The sequence below is a fragment of the Crotalus tigris genome, unplaced genomic scaffold (genome assembly GCF_016545835.1).
Source record: "Crotalus tigris isolate CLP2741 ecotype Arizona unplaced genomic scaffold, ASM1654583v1 scf7180000018343.506757, whole genome shotgun sequence".
NCBI classification, from domain to species: Eukaryota; Metazoa; Chordata; class Lepidosauria; order Squamata; family Viperidae; genus Crotalus; species Crotalus tigris.
Genome location: NW_024096954.1, coordinates 428,060 through 445,513, shown reverse-complemented (window position 1 = coordinate 445,513; position 17,454 = coordinate 428,060). Strand labels below are relative to the sequence as shown.

General features: G+C 41.3%; 1 protein-coding gene across 7 annotated transcripts in view; it reads right to left on the bottom strand.

The window, feature by feature from the left end:
• Positions 1 to 336: 336 nt before the first annotated feature.
• Positions 337 to 17,454, bottom strand: part of CACNA1F (calcium voltage-gated channel subunit alpha1 F) — a 61,157-nt gene continuing 44,039 nt past the window's right edge. For 5 of the 7 annotated variants that reach the window (XM_039350653.1, XM_039350654.1, XM_039350655.1 and 2 more), the window contains 16 exons: positions 14,879 to 15,007; positions 14,599 to 14,664; positions 13,982 to 14,073; positions 12,971 to 13,130; positions 11,901 to 12,028; positions 10,794 to 10,890; positions 10,598 to 10,700; positions 9,853 to 9,954; positions 9,310 to 9,440; positions 9,080 to 9,205; positions 5,501 to 5,712; positions 5,225 to 5,365; positions 4,039 to 4,202; positions 3,352 to 3,464; positions 2,075 to 2,389; positions 337 to 1,272 (listed from right to left, as the gene is read on the bottom strand). In XM_039350653.1, the coding sequence (XP_039206587.1) occupies positions 961 to 1,272; positions 2,075 to 2,389; positions 3,352 to 3,464; positions 4,039 to 4,202; positions 5,225 to 5,365; positions 5,501 to 5,712; positions 9,080 to 9,205; positions 9,310 to 9,440; positions 9,853 to 9,954; positions 10,598 to 10,700; positions 10,794 to 10,890; positions 11,901 to 12,028; positions 12,971 to 13,130; positions 13,982 to 14,073; positions 14,599 to 14,664; positions 14,879 to 15,007 (2,391 nt within the window). In that variant the 3' untranslated portion in view covers positions 337 to 960. Of the gene's footprint in view, positions 1,273 to 2,074; positions 2,390 to 2,990; positions 3,105 to 3,351; positions 3,465 to 4,038; positions 4,203 to 5,224; positions 5,366 to 5,500; positions 5,713 to 9,079; positions 9,206 to 9,309; positions 9,441 to 9,852; positions 9,955 to 10,597; positions 10,701 to 10,793; positions 10,891 to 11,900; positions 12,029 to 12,970; positions 13,131 to 13,981; positions 14,074 to 14,598; positions 14,665 to 14,878; positions 15,008 to 17,454 lie in introns of those variants that run through there. The other 2 variants (XM_039350658.1, XR_005557582.1) reach the window with 2 other exon arrangements.

The following is a 17,454-nucleotide window of genomic DNA, read 5'->3' as shown; positions in this document are numbered from 1 at the left end:
TCCTCATAGAACGCCCAGAACGGAGTTCCGGCACCTTTTTTGGATGGAACCTTGTAGGGTAGGCAAGGCGGGTTGTATGATGTGTGTAAGTTCCGGCACCTTTTCTTTCTTTCTTTCTTTTTTTTTTTTTTACAAAAAAAGCACTGACTATATGTATGGCAACAGACAGTAGGAAATCTATGGGCACAATAGAATGGATTAAGTAACATTTGTAAAAGGTTTCTTCCAAATTCATACAATGTTATTGTGATAGCCTTCCCTTTAATACTTTGGATTCCCACCCACAGACAGGTTCTCCCAAATCATACACATTCTTTTAATTCAGGTGAGTATACTAGGAGAAACTCCAGAGGTTGTTCTGGATTCTTTATTATATAAAGCTCAGAATACCAATATCATTTATGGGATGTTGACCTCATTTATGATTATGGGAAGCTGGGAGAATACAGTATAAAAGCTGAATTCCAAAGTATCTGGAAGGTACCAGGTTGGAAAAACAACTATAAAAGAACTGGTTGTAATTCATGAACATCAGGGAAAACTGGAGAATAATTACTTTTCTTTTTTCTTTTTAATATGATCTGGCAAAATAACCCCTCACCCCAGATCTTTTAAACAATACCTACTGTTTTTGATGAAAAAATACAACTAATTGTGTGGGAATGATTGCCTATTTGACTCCGGAACCCTTCCTTAGATGAAAAGGTACAAGGCTGCTGTTTTCTGTACCATTTTTGGAAGAGCCAAAATCTGGAAGACAAAAAGCAGACACCCTAAATCAGGAAAGCTTATTATCCAGTCTTTCTAATATCTGTTTCTGCTATAGCCAATGTGAGGACAGTGTTTGATTTCTTAATCCCGAACTCCGTTGTTTTGTAAATAATCACAACCATCATAGAATGTTTTGAACAGTTCTGCAGCCACTGAATCTTTGTGCCCTGCTGGGAGGGCATTTCTTGGTCAATAAGTGGTGATACATATCATCTCATCAGCCAAGTCCTCTTCCTCACGGGAACGGAAGCTTTCTTCATCACTATAAACAAGGCCTAGACTCTCAGCTCCACTGTGTTCCCCATCACTGCTGTACAGAAGGTGGCTTCCACCACCTCGGCCGCTGCTGTCACCACCACCAGACGTGCGACTCAACAAGTGTGTGGCGGCGCTTTCCATTTCATCCAGAGTCATGTGGCAGGCATCAGCAATCTCCCGCTTGGTAAAGGCCACAAAATTTGGGTCCTGTGCATACAGGCCTAGGCCTTCGGAGATGAGCACCTAGGAGAAAAAGAAGAAATGCAACTTTTGCATTACAGTCCACTGAGAGGTCAAATAGGATGAGAAAGTTTGCGCTACTCCATCTGGTCCTGTCGCTAGTCATCCATAAGAGAGATCAATGTGGTCCTGACACTATATATGTTGTATATAGGATGTTTATGTGTGACAGTGTGCCCACAGTAAAAAATGACAAGAAGGTTATCTTATTATACCTGAAACCTAACCAAAAAGGATAATTTACTTGCAGATAATTTATTCCAAGTCTTCCAACAAGTGGAAATCTAAAATGGAAGACTGGCGATTGTTTGATTGTTCTCTAAAATAGCTTGGTCAAGCATTCTGTGCTATATTCAGTTCTGTATGTTGGAAGGACGGGAGCACCAAATTATGGCTCAATGAAATCTGTCACTTCTCAGCCTCTGAAAGGCTTTATGTGGCAGAAAAGGCTACGCAGCTCTCTGGTTTACCTCAGTATTGAAAAATTATTTGTAACGATTTGAATAAACCTAATATAACACTACTACTCATTAAGATTGTGGGTTTTTTTGGCTTTTTCATTTTCATTTTGATTTTTTTTTCTCTTCCATCTTTTGATACTTTGTTTAATTTCTTCCTGTTTAATTTTTCGGGGGGAAGCATATAATTTATGTAAGGAGAGTTTAAATAGAAAGAGATGCAATCTTTTTATTTATCTTTTTATTTTTGTTACTGCTTGCGTTATTGCTTGTGCAACTGGTATCTTTAACTGTGCTTTGTCCAAATTACAGTACTTGAAGGTAGCAGAGATCTGTCCCAGACTCACCGCCTCCACCAGACTATCTGCGCTGCCAGATCTGCCACTGGAGCCGTGCAGGAGCGGGCCTGGAACCTTGAGGCTGCCGTAGGTATGGCAGGTCAGCTCGGGTTCGTTCCTGTACCAGTGGGCCTGTGACATGGGCGGAAGGCTGCTGCTATTCTTTTCCCAGCTGTATCCTTGCACCCTCTCCTCCTCCACTAGGATCAATGGAGCGTAGAGCAGCCGGCCCCTCTTTGGAGGCGTGGCCCATGATTGCGAGGAAGATGTTGAAGTGCGGCTGCCACTGTGCCATGAGCTGTACCTGCCATAGCCCTGGTGGGACTGAAAGAGAAAGGGAGATTCAGCCAGCCTAATGACAATAACACTGCCGTGCTTTTTAACAGTAAAGTAAAGTAAGGCACAAAGTAAAAGGCCAGTTCAGTCTTTTCACAGCTTGAAATCCAGAATCATTGTGAGCAGGGCAAGGCCATCTCAGGTTGACATGCCTGAGGATTCAGTGTCTGGACCTGTATCTGGAGAGCTTTTCCCAATCAGTGAACAATGTGGAGCTAGATAAAGAAAGGCTCCAAAGAAAAGCAGAGGCAGCTTGGTGCGCTCACTGATACTAGAGCAGAGTGGGAGAGAAGAACCATGAAAACTCCTGGGACACTCCAGGTAGATAACAGTGCCAGAGAAATCATGTGTTCACTTTCTTCCAGATTGGAGCCTTCAAGTTGTTTAAAACCAACCTGCAATAATTTTCAGCCAGTATACTGGCAAGGAATTTGGGAATTCTATCCTGTGGACATGAGATTGGAAAGGGTTGGTGTAAATGGTTTGAGATATAGTATAATCAAATAATGAAACAGCGAATAATAGGAACAGTATTAACATGGATTGATCATAAAACAACCATATCACAAGTTCAATTACTGTCACATACACTCTAGGAAGAAAGGGGATCCATTACAGAAGACCATCCTGAAGTATTCAGTTGAGTTACATACATGACCGTTAAAATGGACACAGCATTTCCATTCAGCTAAGAGAGGCCAAACTGGTTTGTGTGTGTGTGTGTGAGAGAGAGAGGGGGGGGGGAGGGAGGGAGGGAGGGAGGAAGGGAGAGAGAGAGAGAGAGAGAGAGACTTCAGTTATCCCTACAACACATGAAGCAATCTTACTAGAATGCCTGTCTCATAAGCAGTCCTCACATACTGAGAATGGCTACGGGAAGGAACTCAAAAGGTCCTTGCTGCTGCTAAAGCCTCTCTTCTAGGAAGAAGGCTCTGCTCGTGCTCTTGTACCTGCACGTGTGTTCGGCCCAGGGGTGCCTTTTGGTGGTAGGTGCCTGGGATGGGGATGTCATCGCAGCTGTCTTGGCGCTGCAGGCACTGGATGCTGAAGGCTGGTTTGCGGCCTGCCCAAAGAAAGAAAGTGATGGAAGGGAATGTCCGAGTAAGTGGCCATTGGTGCAGGACCACCTTCTATCTACTGGGTCCCTATTTAGCTTAGCCAAATACCACAATATCTATTCATTCACTAAACATATAATAGTTCCTCATCAATTTTTTTTTAAAAAAGCTAAACATAGTATCACTACACACTTTTCTAAGACCACAAAGAAGAATGCAAGTAAAAGCATGGTGGATAAAGCAACTCTATACTTGTTTACAGCCAACCTAACCAATGGACTATTCAATTGCACTTAGTTCTTCAATTTATAAGCCTGTGTTTCCAGACTTTCCCCATATGTCCTGAAATTGTACTGTTTCCAAATTGAACCCTATCTTTTGTTCTTGCCCTGTCAGCCTGTCACCATTCATTGGTTCTAAAGAGACTGTACAGATATTTGTTGCTTCATTTGTAAATACTGTACACAGCTTTCTGCGGTATGATAGACAAGTATTCTTGCAACTAAGACAGCCTTGGACAGCTTCTCCCTCCCTCTTCCAGCTACTCTCCACCTAACGCCAAATCCCCATCATCCTGACCTGTGGGAGTGGCAGGCAAGAGGCGCCGGCGCTTGGTTTGCCTGCCCTCCGGCATTCCTTTGACGAGTCCGCTGTTGAGCCGATGGGAGAGCAGAGGCAGAGAACCCCCGTAGCCCCTCTGCCAGTGATGCCGCTGGGGCTGAGAGTTGTGCAGATGAGACTGCCTGTGTGAGAAAGGCAAGCACATACTTCAGCCCATTATGTGGGTTTTCCCCAATAATTGGGAACAAATTTAATTGAATGTGGGAAAGAGCACCATCAACATTTTTCAGATGAGACAACTGGGAATTTGTATCTGGGCAAACTCACCTGCTCAGTTTCAAGGTAGTCGAGTTAAGCTTGCAAAGCATAAACTGTGACAGCCAAGAGCCAACTGCAGTATGTGATCCCTCAGAATTAGACACCCCCCTCATCTGCATAAAATGGCCAGAAACAAACTATCTTGAATAAAAGACACAGTCTGGTAAACTAAGGTCAGGGATTATGATGTTCTGACTGTGAAGGGAAAGCAGCTTGGACTTTATCCAAGTCTGGTCCAGGTGCAAAAATAGGAGGGGCAAAGCATGCTATTCAGAAAAGCAACTAAGGTGAGCAGCTCAGTCTTGCTGAGCAAGTAAAGCAAGATTTGGGATATACAGATGATAAACATAGTTTCCCGTATTTGTTCTACTGAAAGCTTTCATGCAGAAGCAATGGAGTACTTCTCCCATATTCAGATCACATTTATTAGCTCTTAAGAGAGATATTCCTGGCTCCTGAGTACAGACACGGTTGCTGATCTCGCATCCTTGTACTTTTGCATTGCCCCTCTTCTTCAAAAGTTGTTCTTAGGAGCCTGGGGATTATGAGGTATCCTCCAAGTCAGACATAGGTTCTGAAGAATGAGAAGGCTTAGTTTTTGCCCCTACTCCATGCTCAATATCTGCTCTTTCAGGTGAGAGGACATCCTCAGAATGTTCTGCTCATTTGACCTTTCCTCCTCTTCTGCTGAAAATGTCCAGAGGGACCATGATAGAGTGGGGGCATGGCATTAGAAGAAATATCATTCGTCTACTGGATTGTTCACTGAAAAAAATGTGGAAGTGGAGTACCAAGAAGCATATCCAGTTCCCTTGTCATTACTTGCAAACAGAGTCAATGCTGTGGTGCAATACTGCACTACTATGCCTCAGCCCCTAACACTTACTTCTCATGGGCGGGCAGGTTTTCAGAGTCTTCCTCCTGGCTATAGTTTCCCTGCTCAGCTGAGGTGTCCTCTATACAAACTTCAGTATGGTTAACTACTTCTTCTAGTGTTGGTGGAAAGCAGCTGCCACTGGAGCGTTGCCTGAACAGAAATATACACTTGTGAGGAATGGCAGTCTCCAAACTCCTTTCCCCTCCCATAATTTACCATGCCCCAAAGAATTTACAACTACTTTCTTTCCTCCCCAATCCAAAAGCTCATTCAACCCTTCAGCACCTGTTTATCCTGTGTTGAATGGAAACAACAGGCAAGTCAGCAGGCTCATCACTGCCACTAACGTTCTCTTCATAGGGCTTCAATCCATTTAACGCGTGGGAGGAGCTGGTCTTAGAGAGCTGCTGAGAGGCCACAGTCTTGTCTTCTTGTTCTGTTGGAGTCGCAGCAACTGAGATATGGTAGTCAGGGGCTTCACTATTCATCTCAGAACTCTGTAAGAAGGAACTAAGTCTTGGAAATCAACAATGTTCCTTTTGTCTGTTGCTTTTCCTGGATAGCTTAGTATGTGACACCTGTGGTCTAACTAGACATTTTAAACTGAGCCTGTTCTTTCAAATCTATGTGTCAACCTCAATCTTATGTTCAGAGTTTCTTTTCCTTTGTCAAATTTGCATACCAGCAGCTTTCTAGTCTTTGGTGCTCTTTGCTCTGGTGTCTCCCCCCCCCATTTTCTTTAGACTGTACATATATCATTCCAAAAATAACAGTCCTAATTATCCTTTCTGTAACCAGACTAAATGATTTCCCACCCTGATTTCCAATGTAAAATCATTATCAGTTTTACCACTGGGAGACCCAGGCGTTCAGAAAAAAAAAAACATTATTTACACTTATAAAGAATGGTGATTAATGGAATCTTTCAGTTTATATGTATTCATATGTTTCACCCCTGCCCTTATGACCGCTGCCAGCCTCATCTGCTCTGTTTAAACTATTCTGGCAGCAAGCAGAGTCACTGATGGAAGTGCTATCTTCCACAATCTTACATGCATTTTGATGATTTTTTTTTTTTTTTTGCATAAAGTATAATTCTGGAAAGCAATGGACATGGAAACTTGACATGGAAATTAGAAATCAGTAACCTATGAGGTCCCACAATATTTTTATTAATGACCTGGATAATAGGTTTAACATTTGTGGATGGCGCAAAATTTGAAGTTTTAATTTATACTCAAAAATACAGAATGAGATTGCACAGGTTAGAAGTCTAAACTGAGAGGAACAAGATGTCCTTCAAAAGGGAGAAATACAATGGATAAACATTTAGAGAGCAAAATATAGGACACACAAGATTTGTGGCTTTGCAGCAATATCATAGAAGGAAAAGGGCTCAGCCACTGAGAACAAGCTGAACATGAACCAGCAGTGTGAGAAAGCTGCTAAAAGAGCTAATGTAATTATGGGCTTCATCACAAGAAGCACTGTGCAAAAATACATCAAGTACCTACTCCAAACTGGAGTACTGTGAGCAGCAAAGCTAATATAGGCATCTAAGGATATGCCTACAATAACAGATTAAAGAAATTTGGGATACTCAGTTTGGAGAAAAGATTAAAGGGAGAACTGATACTGATTCAAGATGTTAAAAGGTATCATCAGTGCAACCCGCCTTGCCTACCCTACAAGGTTCCGTCCAAAAAAGGTGCCAGAACTCCGTTCTGGGCATACTATGAGAAAAAAAGCCCTGGTTACCATAGGGAACTTATTAATGTCCACAGAAAGTAGAACCAAAAATATTGGCTACAAGTCGCACCAACCTAGATTTCTTTTAGATACAAACAAAAACTTCCAAATAGTAAGATCTGTACAACTGTAGAACTGTCTACTTATAGGGTTGAGGATTCTCTATCTTGGGAGATTTTTAAGAGCATGGACCTTCTTGAGGCTAGTTTAATCAGTTCTAATGCAAATTGCAGAGGGATTGTTTAAAAGTCCTTATGGTCGCTTCCAATTCCACAGTTCAATATTCCAATATTCCAATATTCTAGGGTTTGAAGTTGGAGAAGAAATTGTAATGGCCAAACTCAGCACTCATAAACTGAATATGAAACAATGCAATCATGAAAACGAGAATGAATAATGGGTGTCCACAGGAAGGGGCTCAAAAAAATATAGACGGCAGCCACAATCATACAATCAAACACGTTTTACATGCATGGTTATGGCTATTATTTTGACTTTGACCCAACTTGTGGACACCCTTGGAATAATCTGAAGTAAATGCAAACTTTGCTCACTCATAGAAAATTAAGTGCTGTATATTCCTTAGCTCCAGACCTGCTAGGAAAAGAGGGCTTTTAGACGTAAGGGAACAATTTGAGCCATATTTCTTTTTTAGAAATCAGCCATTAATATGCTACATGATAGAAATTGGTTCCTGGTTTGTGTGGGAGGGGAACTAAGCAAGAAACCTTCACAGGAACTTCTTCAAAAAAATGCTCTCCAAATTCTTTCAGGGGCTTCATGCAAAATAAGAACAGGAATCTCTGAATTTCTAGCCCTGTCAAGGTAGAAACACATTATAAATCTGCAGACAGAATTCTTATTCCCTTTCTCCAAATATCTCAAATTCTCTTCTGCAGTTCACAACACCATATTGTACATGCATCTGCTCTCCTAGAAACTTAGTAGCAATCTTTTCCAATTTCAGCACAGAAGAGAGTAGGTGTGGAAAAACCGAACTGGCTAGCTGAATTATCTTGTTTGCAATTAGCTTGAGGGGCACTAGGATTCGACTTTCCAAATAATTCATTCTTTTAAAATCTATTCATGTTAATTCCATGTTGAAATCCTGTCTTAACTTAGATAATAATATTGAACCAAATCACAACCAAAGGAAAAACAATGAGAAGCTAGTGCTTGGAGTTAAGCTCTCTGTTAACTCTCCAGGGATTACCGATTCCATGCTCTTGAGTGGGTTCTGAGATACACTTGGCTATAATTCTCAGCTTATCAAGAACTTGTAGTCCACATATTAAGAGGTGCATCGTGGAAAGCTGTGCTAAAAGAAGCTGTATGATTAAAGAAATAGCTGGACTACCCCAACCAGAGAAGAAAATTAAACATTTTTTTAACCCCAGTTCCAATAAAATTCTTTCCCAAATGGAACATTTTATTATGTACTAGATTTATATCCTGCCTTCCTTTCGTACAAATACAATTTCCCCCCCCCCCATAACTCTGTGAAGTGGGTTGAGCTGAGGAGAAACTGCCACCCTCAAGGTCACCCAGCCAGCTTTCACGTCTAAGGGAGAACTAGAACTCATGATTTCCCGGCACCTTCAGCCACTATATCAAACATAGTAAAACCAAGATTTGATACGAAGTTCACTATACTCCACTCCAAAGAAGGTTCCAATAAACACTAGCCTTGTTCTAAGTCAGGGGTGTCAAACTACCGGCCAATGGGCCGGTTGCATCATGCGGAGGTCACACCCACCCCAGGTCCGGCAATGTGAAAAAAGTTGCGATACATCACGACATGTCACGTGACGTGGCTAGTTTGACACCTGTGTTCTAAGTTCACAGGTAATAGCCATCCACGCTATGGAGACCTCATTCTTATTAAACTGGCAAAAAATGTTTTCTCACTTCAGAGGACAGAGCTCACATGAGTGGGTTCTCCTATAAAGAAATGTTAAAAAAACCTAATGTGTCAGAAAGTGTTCCAACTTAGCATTCTTCCGGATCTATTTTTTTTCTTTTCTTTGAAGAAAAATCAATATAGTGCTTTCAACCAGGGAACCTGTTCACAACTACAAATCTGCTTCCTTAAATCCAACTGGAACAAACACTTACCTTGTAAATGACTGTTTCTTCCTCAATGATTTTTTCCTCAACTTCTTCTTCCTCTTTTCCTTCCAGATCACAGGACATTGCTCTGCGGATCTCAGGCCCTAGATCTTGTAAGCAACTCAGTCCAGCCTTAATGGGGGAGAGGTCCCAAAACAAAAAGATCAGCTATCTGTGTTGTAGGGCCTGTTCATTCTGATCATTTAAGGGGGTCATCTCAAAAGTGGTAGAATTACCTGCAAGGCAGAGGACTTGCTGGGGGATCCATCTGATCCAAGCAGTCCCCTTTCTTTACGCTTACGAAATTTACGGAAATAATCTTGGATCAGGAATGTGGCATAGAATTTTCCTACAGTTATCTCCTCCCCTGCCAGTGGAAGATGCAAGCGTTTAGGAAGCTGTGGCTTAGTTCAAAGCATTCATGTCCCCACTCCCTAAAACCTTGAGGTGATGTTGCAGAAATGTTTGGCTTTTTTTTTTTAAACTACAAGAGAATAGCACTACTGTTCTTGTAGTGCTGAGTGCATTTTGTTGTTTTCGAGGATGACTTCCATTTTGCATCAAGAACAGTCATCAGCAAGCATCACTTCGATTTATTTTTGTTACACCTGCAGAATCTTAACTGATGCAGCACCAAACGAGGCTTAACAGCTGATCAACTTCTATGAATATTTAAGTGGCCCATTAAGCTAACGTAATGTTTAATCTTCCCTCCTCTCTTGACTTTCTGGAGACTTGATGACAAAGTGATTTAAAAGAAAGGAAAAAGGAACACTAACCTTCTGTAATAGGTAACACCTCATCCAGTATTTTGGGCTTAGTCCGTTTCCAGATTTTTTTGATGACAGAACGGAGTTCCCTATTGGCTATATCCAGGTCTCCTACAAGAGAGGAGGAGAATGAGATTCTATCCCTGATTCCTCTACTAAGCTATCCAAAACTACCTCAAGTAGCCTTTGGAACTAAGAAAAAAAAATAATGGGAATACAGTCAGACGGAGGTGAAGTGAATTAGGAAAAAGAAAATGGCAAAGAAAACAAATATTTCTGTTTTATATAAATGATCTATAGCAGTCTTCCCAACTGTATAGCTATATTCCTGTTGTAGTCCAACACCCATTTGGAGAAAACCAACTTAAATGGCAGGCATGAAGCCTGGAAAGCATCACTGTCATTATTGTCTGTTTTAGTAAAACAGTAAGGCTGGTTCTTGAGAATAGCCTATTAGGACAGCCTTGGAATATGATTCTAAAACAGCTGCATTATTTTACAGTATCGTAGATTCATCTAATTTCTTTTCCACTAACTCCAGCAAAACAAAAGCAGGAGAGATAAGCGGATAGAAGGGAGGAATCTTTCTGTTAATCATTTGGGATTAGGGTAGGACATAGTTGGAGCTGTTGAGAACAGGGAAAAGGTTTGCGGAAGCTTAATTAGAAGCATGAAAACAAGAACTGTTCATGTACAAAATACTTTCTCTGCATTAAATTAGGACAAACACCATGACAACTTCTTTGTGCTTTACCTTCTGTCTTGATCTTTAGTGATGTACGCACCAGAGCAAAGAGGGTGGCATTGAAAGTGACAGTTCCATCTGAGTTCAATGGCATGTTCATGGCCACCAGCCTCTAAAAGACAGGCAAGTTAAATCAAGAATCCTTATCATCTCCTCCCTGTTAATGTCCACTAGAGTCCAGATGAATCTGATTTTGTTGACTTACTTTGCAGGCTACTCGGTGGGGACAGAGCTTCCCAAAACCTAGAGGTGGCTGTATCCGGCGCAACAGAGTCACCACATCCAGATGCTTGATGTAACCTCTGGAAGAGCAACCTTTCTTTAATTAAGCCTTCCTTTACCTGATCTCCTTTAGTTTTGATGGACTATTCTCATCACCTCCAGTTCCCATGGTGAATGGGAAAATGTGAAACCAAGTTCAACACACCTGTCATCTATCATTATATGCCGCAGGTACTCTAAATTAATGTGCATGAACATAAATTACATTTTCACATGTATTAAGCATATGAATAGCCAAGCATTAAAAAGGAACAGAATTTAAAAAGTATAGATTTAAACCAGAGCCCTATTAATTCAAATGTTTATCAAAACAGCAGCATAGAAATAATAATCATGTGGAACACTTTTCAAAGAACATTTTAAATCAGAAAGGTGTAAGAAATGGACAGTGTTTCTACTAGGAAAATGCACTTTGCCTTGTCCCAATGATGATGCTATTATTTTGTTTGAAATCTATGAGGGAAACAGACTTAATCATCCTCAGCTGCTAAGTGACGTTTCTCTCCTTAGTTAGAAATCATCCAAAGGCAATACTCAAGGTGTGTAAAATCTATTAGGCTTTGTCACTCAGCATCCTGGAGAGAAATCAACTGACTTGAAACAAATAGAGGCAGGAGAGGGTCAGCAACTGGGATACTCAATGTCACAATTACAAGCCTGTGCCAATTCCAGATGGATGGAGAGTCGTCTTACTCAGCACTGAGGAAAGACCCTCAAATAGTAAAATCATAATCCAGAAATGATGCAGTAGCAGTTCCTCAAGCAGGACTAGCACTTATATTTCACTTTCTAGATATTAACTCAATATATAATCTACTATGCCTTTTGGTGATATGCATGAAAGCTATTGAAAGTTAAAGTAATATTCTTCTATTGTCTCTGATAATAGTAGAACACTAAAAATTGCGCAGCTTAAGAGCAGTTAAAGATTTCTCCTTATTGTCTGTGATGAAAAATTCTGGAAGATACTGCTACTATTTCCAAGAACACTTGCTGAAACTATTTCAGTGAATGGGGTTAAGTTTCTTACTTGGCAGCTGGATCATATTCTGACCAGATCCTCTTGAACTCATCGAGGTGATGGGGACCCAGAATGGACCAGTCCCGAGTGAGATAGTCAAAATTGTCCATGATGACAGCAACAAAGAGGTTAATGATCTAATAGACAACACAAGAAGACAGTGAGAGCAAAAAGCCAGAAGCAAACAGCTCGATCCTATGAAGGTTATTTAGAAATAAATAAGCAAGTGTTCATAAAATGTCAGTCAAGTTGAAGAAAAGGAAATGATGCCAGAGGGCCTTAGAGTCAGCAGCTCTTTCTAAGAGTCATTGCTTTGATTTGGGCTTGGAACATATTCAACAATACAACAAAGTGTGCCTTGGAATAGCTGTCATCAATAGGATGTCTTTCAGTATTCTGGACTCTAATCTGCCTCTCCTTTGGCGAGCTATATTCCACTGTATTACATTTGATTGAAAGTCGTTTAGTTAGAGAACACTGCTTGCCCAAACTATCTTTTCAACAATGATAGTTTGCCCCATATTTAGGATAGGAGGTCTTTTTGTCAGGGAATGTTAGTGACCATCAATCCTCCTCATTTTAGCAATTATGCCTGGCCCAATGGGGAAAGGAAATGGGATAAGCCACGCACAGATCATTGGTCTGAGCTTCAGTAACAATGCAAGAGCATCACCTGAAGCTAAAACAGTGCTGTTGCTCCTGCCATTATTGACTAAGCAGAGAAACAGGAGAAGCACATTACAGCATCTTCTATGTGCAACAGAGATGAAACAGCAGCCAGAAGGGGAAGAGCAAGTTTAAAGAGATAAAAGGCAGATATGGAGATAGTTAAGCGGTACCCATTCTAGCTCCCAGCTATTCATTTGCTTCCAATTGCAGAAACTACTTCAGTGATGACACACATATGTTCTCTGAGTTAGGTCTATTTTCAGGCAGCACAACCAGTGCATGAAAACTGACATGCATGGTAGGAACCAATGTTTTAGTTTGGTAGTTATAATGATATGGATCTTGGCTCTGCAGAAGAGGGCTGGCTTGATACATCCAGCTGCTAACTGGGAAGAGCAGAGGGAACTCACCAGGAAAGCACACAGCATAAAGAAGCTGATAAAATAGACAATAGCAAAGTTGCTACCACAAGTGAATTCTTCCCCAGGTTCATAATCAGACTCAGGGTCACAGCGCTTGCCAGGCAAGCTGGCCAGCATGATCTCCTGCCAGGCTTCTCCTGTGGCACACCTGGAGGTACAAGATGGGAAAAAACAGCGTGAATATATCCTGCCAGAACAGAGAAAATGTAAGAAAGCATGGAGAGAACAGACAAAAACAGCTCTTGCTAAATTTGTCTGGGGGGGGAACCATTTAGGAGACACAGCTGGTAGAAGTACAATGCTGGAGAAAAAGAGAGAAAAAAGGCCAAACAGAGTCAAATCTCATAAAATCTAAGATAGGAGACAATTAGGAAAGCCAAATTCTGGACGTTAGCCTGGTAGGCCACGGCAAGCTCTCCCATTCTATGAGAATCCATGTGCCCATCTGGAGCAGTCAAGCTAATGTTGATGGCATCTACCTTTCATTACATCTTAGGAGGAAAGACAGGAAAACAGATGCAAAGATGTAATAAGAGCCTTGTTAGAGATCATCTGTGATGCTTAGAAACACTGCACTTTTTTTGGAAAACTCACTGACTGCACCCACTGAATCACCGTTATTTAAAAAAAAAAGCACAACTACGTTCCTACTATTTATAGGTATATTTGAAAAATTCCTTTGGTATTAAAGGGGGGGGGGGAACCAGCCTGTTGGGACAAAGTAAGCTTAGCATCCTATGTTTTGATAAATGTTCTCTATCCCTGCTTCCAAATACCAAAATCTTGCCTTTAATTCTGATTTATTATAAACCTGAATTGGGCCAAACACTCAGCTGGGAGTTCTTCTCTTATTCTGTCTAAGTTGTGAATTAGAATTTACTTTGTGGATCAGCCTACGTTCTGGCAGCCCTTTGGAAACAAGGGAAGAAAAGAAAGAAGCCATTTGTTTACCTTCTCCCAAATTAAGAAGTGGGATGAAAAGGAGAGGAAGAGAGATACCTGAAAAGCAGCAACACAGCTTGTGGAAAAGTCTGGAAATTATTGTTGCGATTGATGGCTGTATTATCTTGCATAGCTACTTTGCCAAAGGTCTAAAAGACAAGGAAGCCAATTTCAGGGTGTGAAAAGATACAACAACTATTTACTCTAATGCAAAATGTTTCCAGGTGCAAATAATTCAGTCTTCCTTGCATTCTGTCTCCTTTATAAAACCAGAGAATAAAAACAATGCTTCTTCCATGTCACTAGAAGTACAGCTGGATGATGCTTCTAGAATATAGCAAAAGCTGATTTTCTGGCTTCAACCTATTAAGCACTACCATAGATGGCAGTACATGTTTCTTGGGGACATTACGCATTTAATCTGCACACTATAGAAAGATGGGTGGTATTTAGGCTGGTTGGAACACCTATGCACATGCAAATATCTGTTGCGTGCACATTGTTGCCTTGCACAAATGAAAGAATCAAATCTTTCAATTTTGATAATACAGAGCCTCATACAAAGGTGCAGAGTTCTAGCTCTTTCCCCCATGAAAAGCCTACAAGTCACTCAGGTTTGTGCAAAGATTCATTTGCAAGAAAAATAAATGCAGTGAGGAAGATTCTCTGCTCACCTGCATGCCGATGACAGCATAAATAAAGAAAATCATGGCAATGAGGAGGGCCACATATGGCAAAGCCTGGATGGGAAAAAAATATTAGTGAATTTGGAGAAATAAGTCTGCAGCCAGGGCCAGATCCTCCTGGTTTGATGCAAGACTAGTGTTTTCTGCTCCTGTTAGCACATTTCCCAGTGCATGTTCTTTCCTTCCTACCCTGCTAGAACAAAGTATGCAGCAATTTTAAGTCCTAGATTTAAGGCAACAGTTACTTTCTCATCATTCCCCTTCTGACCTGGAAAGATTTGATGAAAGTCCAGAGGAGGGTACGAATACCCTCACCTTTGCTGAGGAGCTTGACCAGGCGCATGACACGGAAAAGGCGGAAGAAGGTGATAGAGATACGGGAACTGTCCTCTGAGCTCTGTGGAGTTGAGTGGAATGGGGTCAGCAAGAGGTTGGAACAAGCAGCCCCATAATAGAAACATATGTATACATATGACACAGGGCAAGGTACTAAATCCACCCTACCACCTTGCTGAATCTGTACAGCTTCATCTAGCCCTGCAATCAGCTTTCAACTGGGAGGAGCAGTCACGACAGTTTACAAGTTAGAACTGGGGGTGATGGCCTTCTCCTGTATTCTGCTCCAAACAGTAGAGTTTAGAGGTATGACATTGCCACTGTACATGATGCTCCCATTTAGTTATCAAAGTTAACACGTGCACTTCGTCTGACAAACATATTTGTATATCTGCAAATGTGTGAGAAGTAAGCTCCATCCCCTCAGCTACCGGCATCTACCTCCAGGGGAGTCTGAGCAGCCCACAATATATTGGGTACAGCTATGACTTCCCCTGCCTGTGCAGCTGCCTGTTCTGCTCCTCGCCCAGACATTTCTCTGGTCCAGGATTAACAAAACAGACCTGTGTAGTTGCTAGGCAACTGCGTCACTTTCCTTTTTCCTGCCTCCATCTTTAGCAAAGCCTGCTGGTCCCAGAAACAAGAAAGATGAAAGGAAATCCTTAGCTGTAAGTGGGGGCAATGGTGCCAGTGGAGCCAAATCGCCATTATTCAAGACCAACTGATAAAATAATACCATTGCATATATTATTGACTATACCAAGATGATACTCCCATACTATTATTTTGGTTATCTTTGCCCAACAACATCTTGTATTCATTCCCAAGCCCTCCACCACTTTTCTGCAGTTTGGTCCATTTAGAATCCTCAGCTAGAGTGATCCCGATGGAAGCTTGACATCTGGGAGGCACAAAGTTATAAATACAGTGGCTAGGAATGACTGCTCTACTATGTATACACTCATCTGTTATTTTATATGTATTGCCCCAAAATGCGTATTTACATCACACATTGATACATAGCATCTACCTAACTCTGCCTGAATTTAAAGACATTTACTTTATACAGTAATTTACAATCCCTATGATAGTGGGACTTGTCACATCAACATTTATAGCTTCATACTTTTATCACTGGCCTGTTTCATTCCATCTAGCCCAGGGGTTCCCAACTCCTGGGCCACAGCCCATTACCGGGCCTTGGCCTATTCGGAAGCAGGCCGTGTGAGTGATGGGCTGGCCTGTGCACACACACAACTCAACTTGCACAAGTGGGCTAGCGTGTGCATGGATGTACAAATACACACCAGCCCGCTGCTTGCACAAGTCAAGCTGCACGTACACACACCGGCCCGCCCCTTGAACAGTCCAGTTCACCTTCCCCACCCCCAGGCTGTCAAGGTTGAAGACCACTGTTCTAGCCTACATCTCTGGCATACAGTTATGTTTTATCATCTTTCCTCCAAGGAGCTTAAAGCAAGAACTTTCTTTATATCCTCACAACTACCCTTGAAATAAGGCAAATAAGAATGACCCTGTGAACCAAGTGGGCATCTGAATCTATGCCTTCCTTCTTGTAATCTGATACTCTAACCACAACATCACCTTGACCCCATTGTGGATTTTGTCATAGTCATTGCTTCTGTAGTACATGGCTCAATTTTTCTGATTCATGGGATAATACTCTCACACTATAGCTTCCTTTCTGTTGGAGGGAAGGAATCACAACCATGATTGAAGATATGGTGGAGGTACATGAGATCAAGCCAATTTTGTACCTCATAATATGTGCTGCATGAAAGCGGCAATGCAGACAATATATGGAGGAAAAGAAGAAATAGGAGGATACAATCCAGAGATGAGTAAATAAAAGTCAAAGAAATTCAGAAAATAAAAGAACTTTGGAGCATATTATATATCTCGCAAATTGATTCATTTCTTATATAAAGAATATCTACAACAAAACATGGAATAGAAGTTCTGGAAGTTGATTTTTGTTTGTTTTGTGATTTCTAGGTTCAAATCTATCCTCAGTCATGAAAACTAAATAGCTAATGTTGGCCGTCATTCTCTCTTGCTGATCACAGGATTGGGTACTGAGAGAGAATTGTTGATTGTTTGGAGAATAAAAGGAAAGAGGACCCATGTAAGCTTTGTTAAGCTCCTAGAAAGAAGGCAGGCTATCCATCTAACAAATAAGAGACCAAATAAATAACAAAAGCAAGTTCTTAGCCTTTGTGATAACAGGGAGCTACATCTGAATTACACAGTCAAGGGAAAAAAAATCAAGTGTAATAGTCCTGTCAGTAAATAAGCACTCTACATGGGGTTGCTCTCTGAAGAGTATCTGGAAGCTTCAGCTGGTGGAAAATGCAGTGGCATTTTATCTATGCCCCCCAAGCAGTGCATGTTACATCTCTGCTCCATGAGCTGCATTGGTTACCAGCTTGCTTTTGGATCCAATTTAAGGTGTTGATGATGGGACTAGATTACTTGAGGGACCACCTC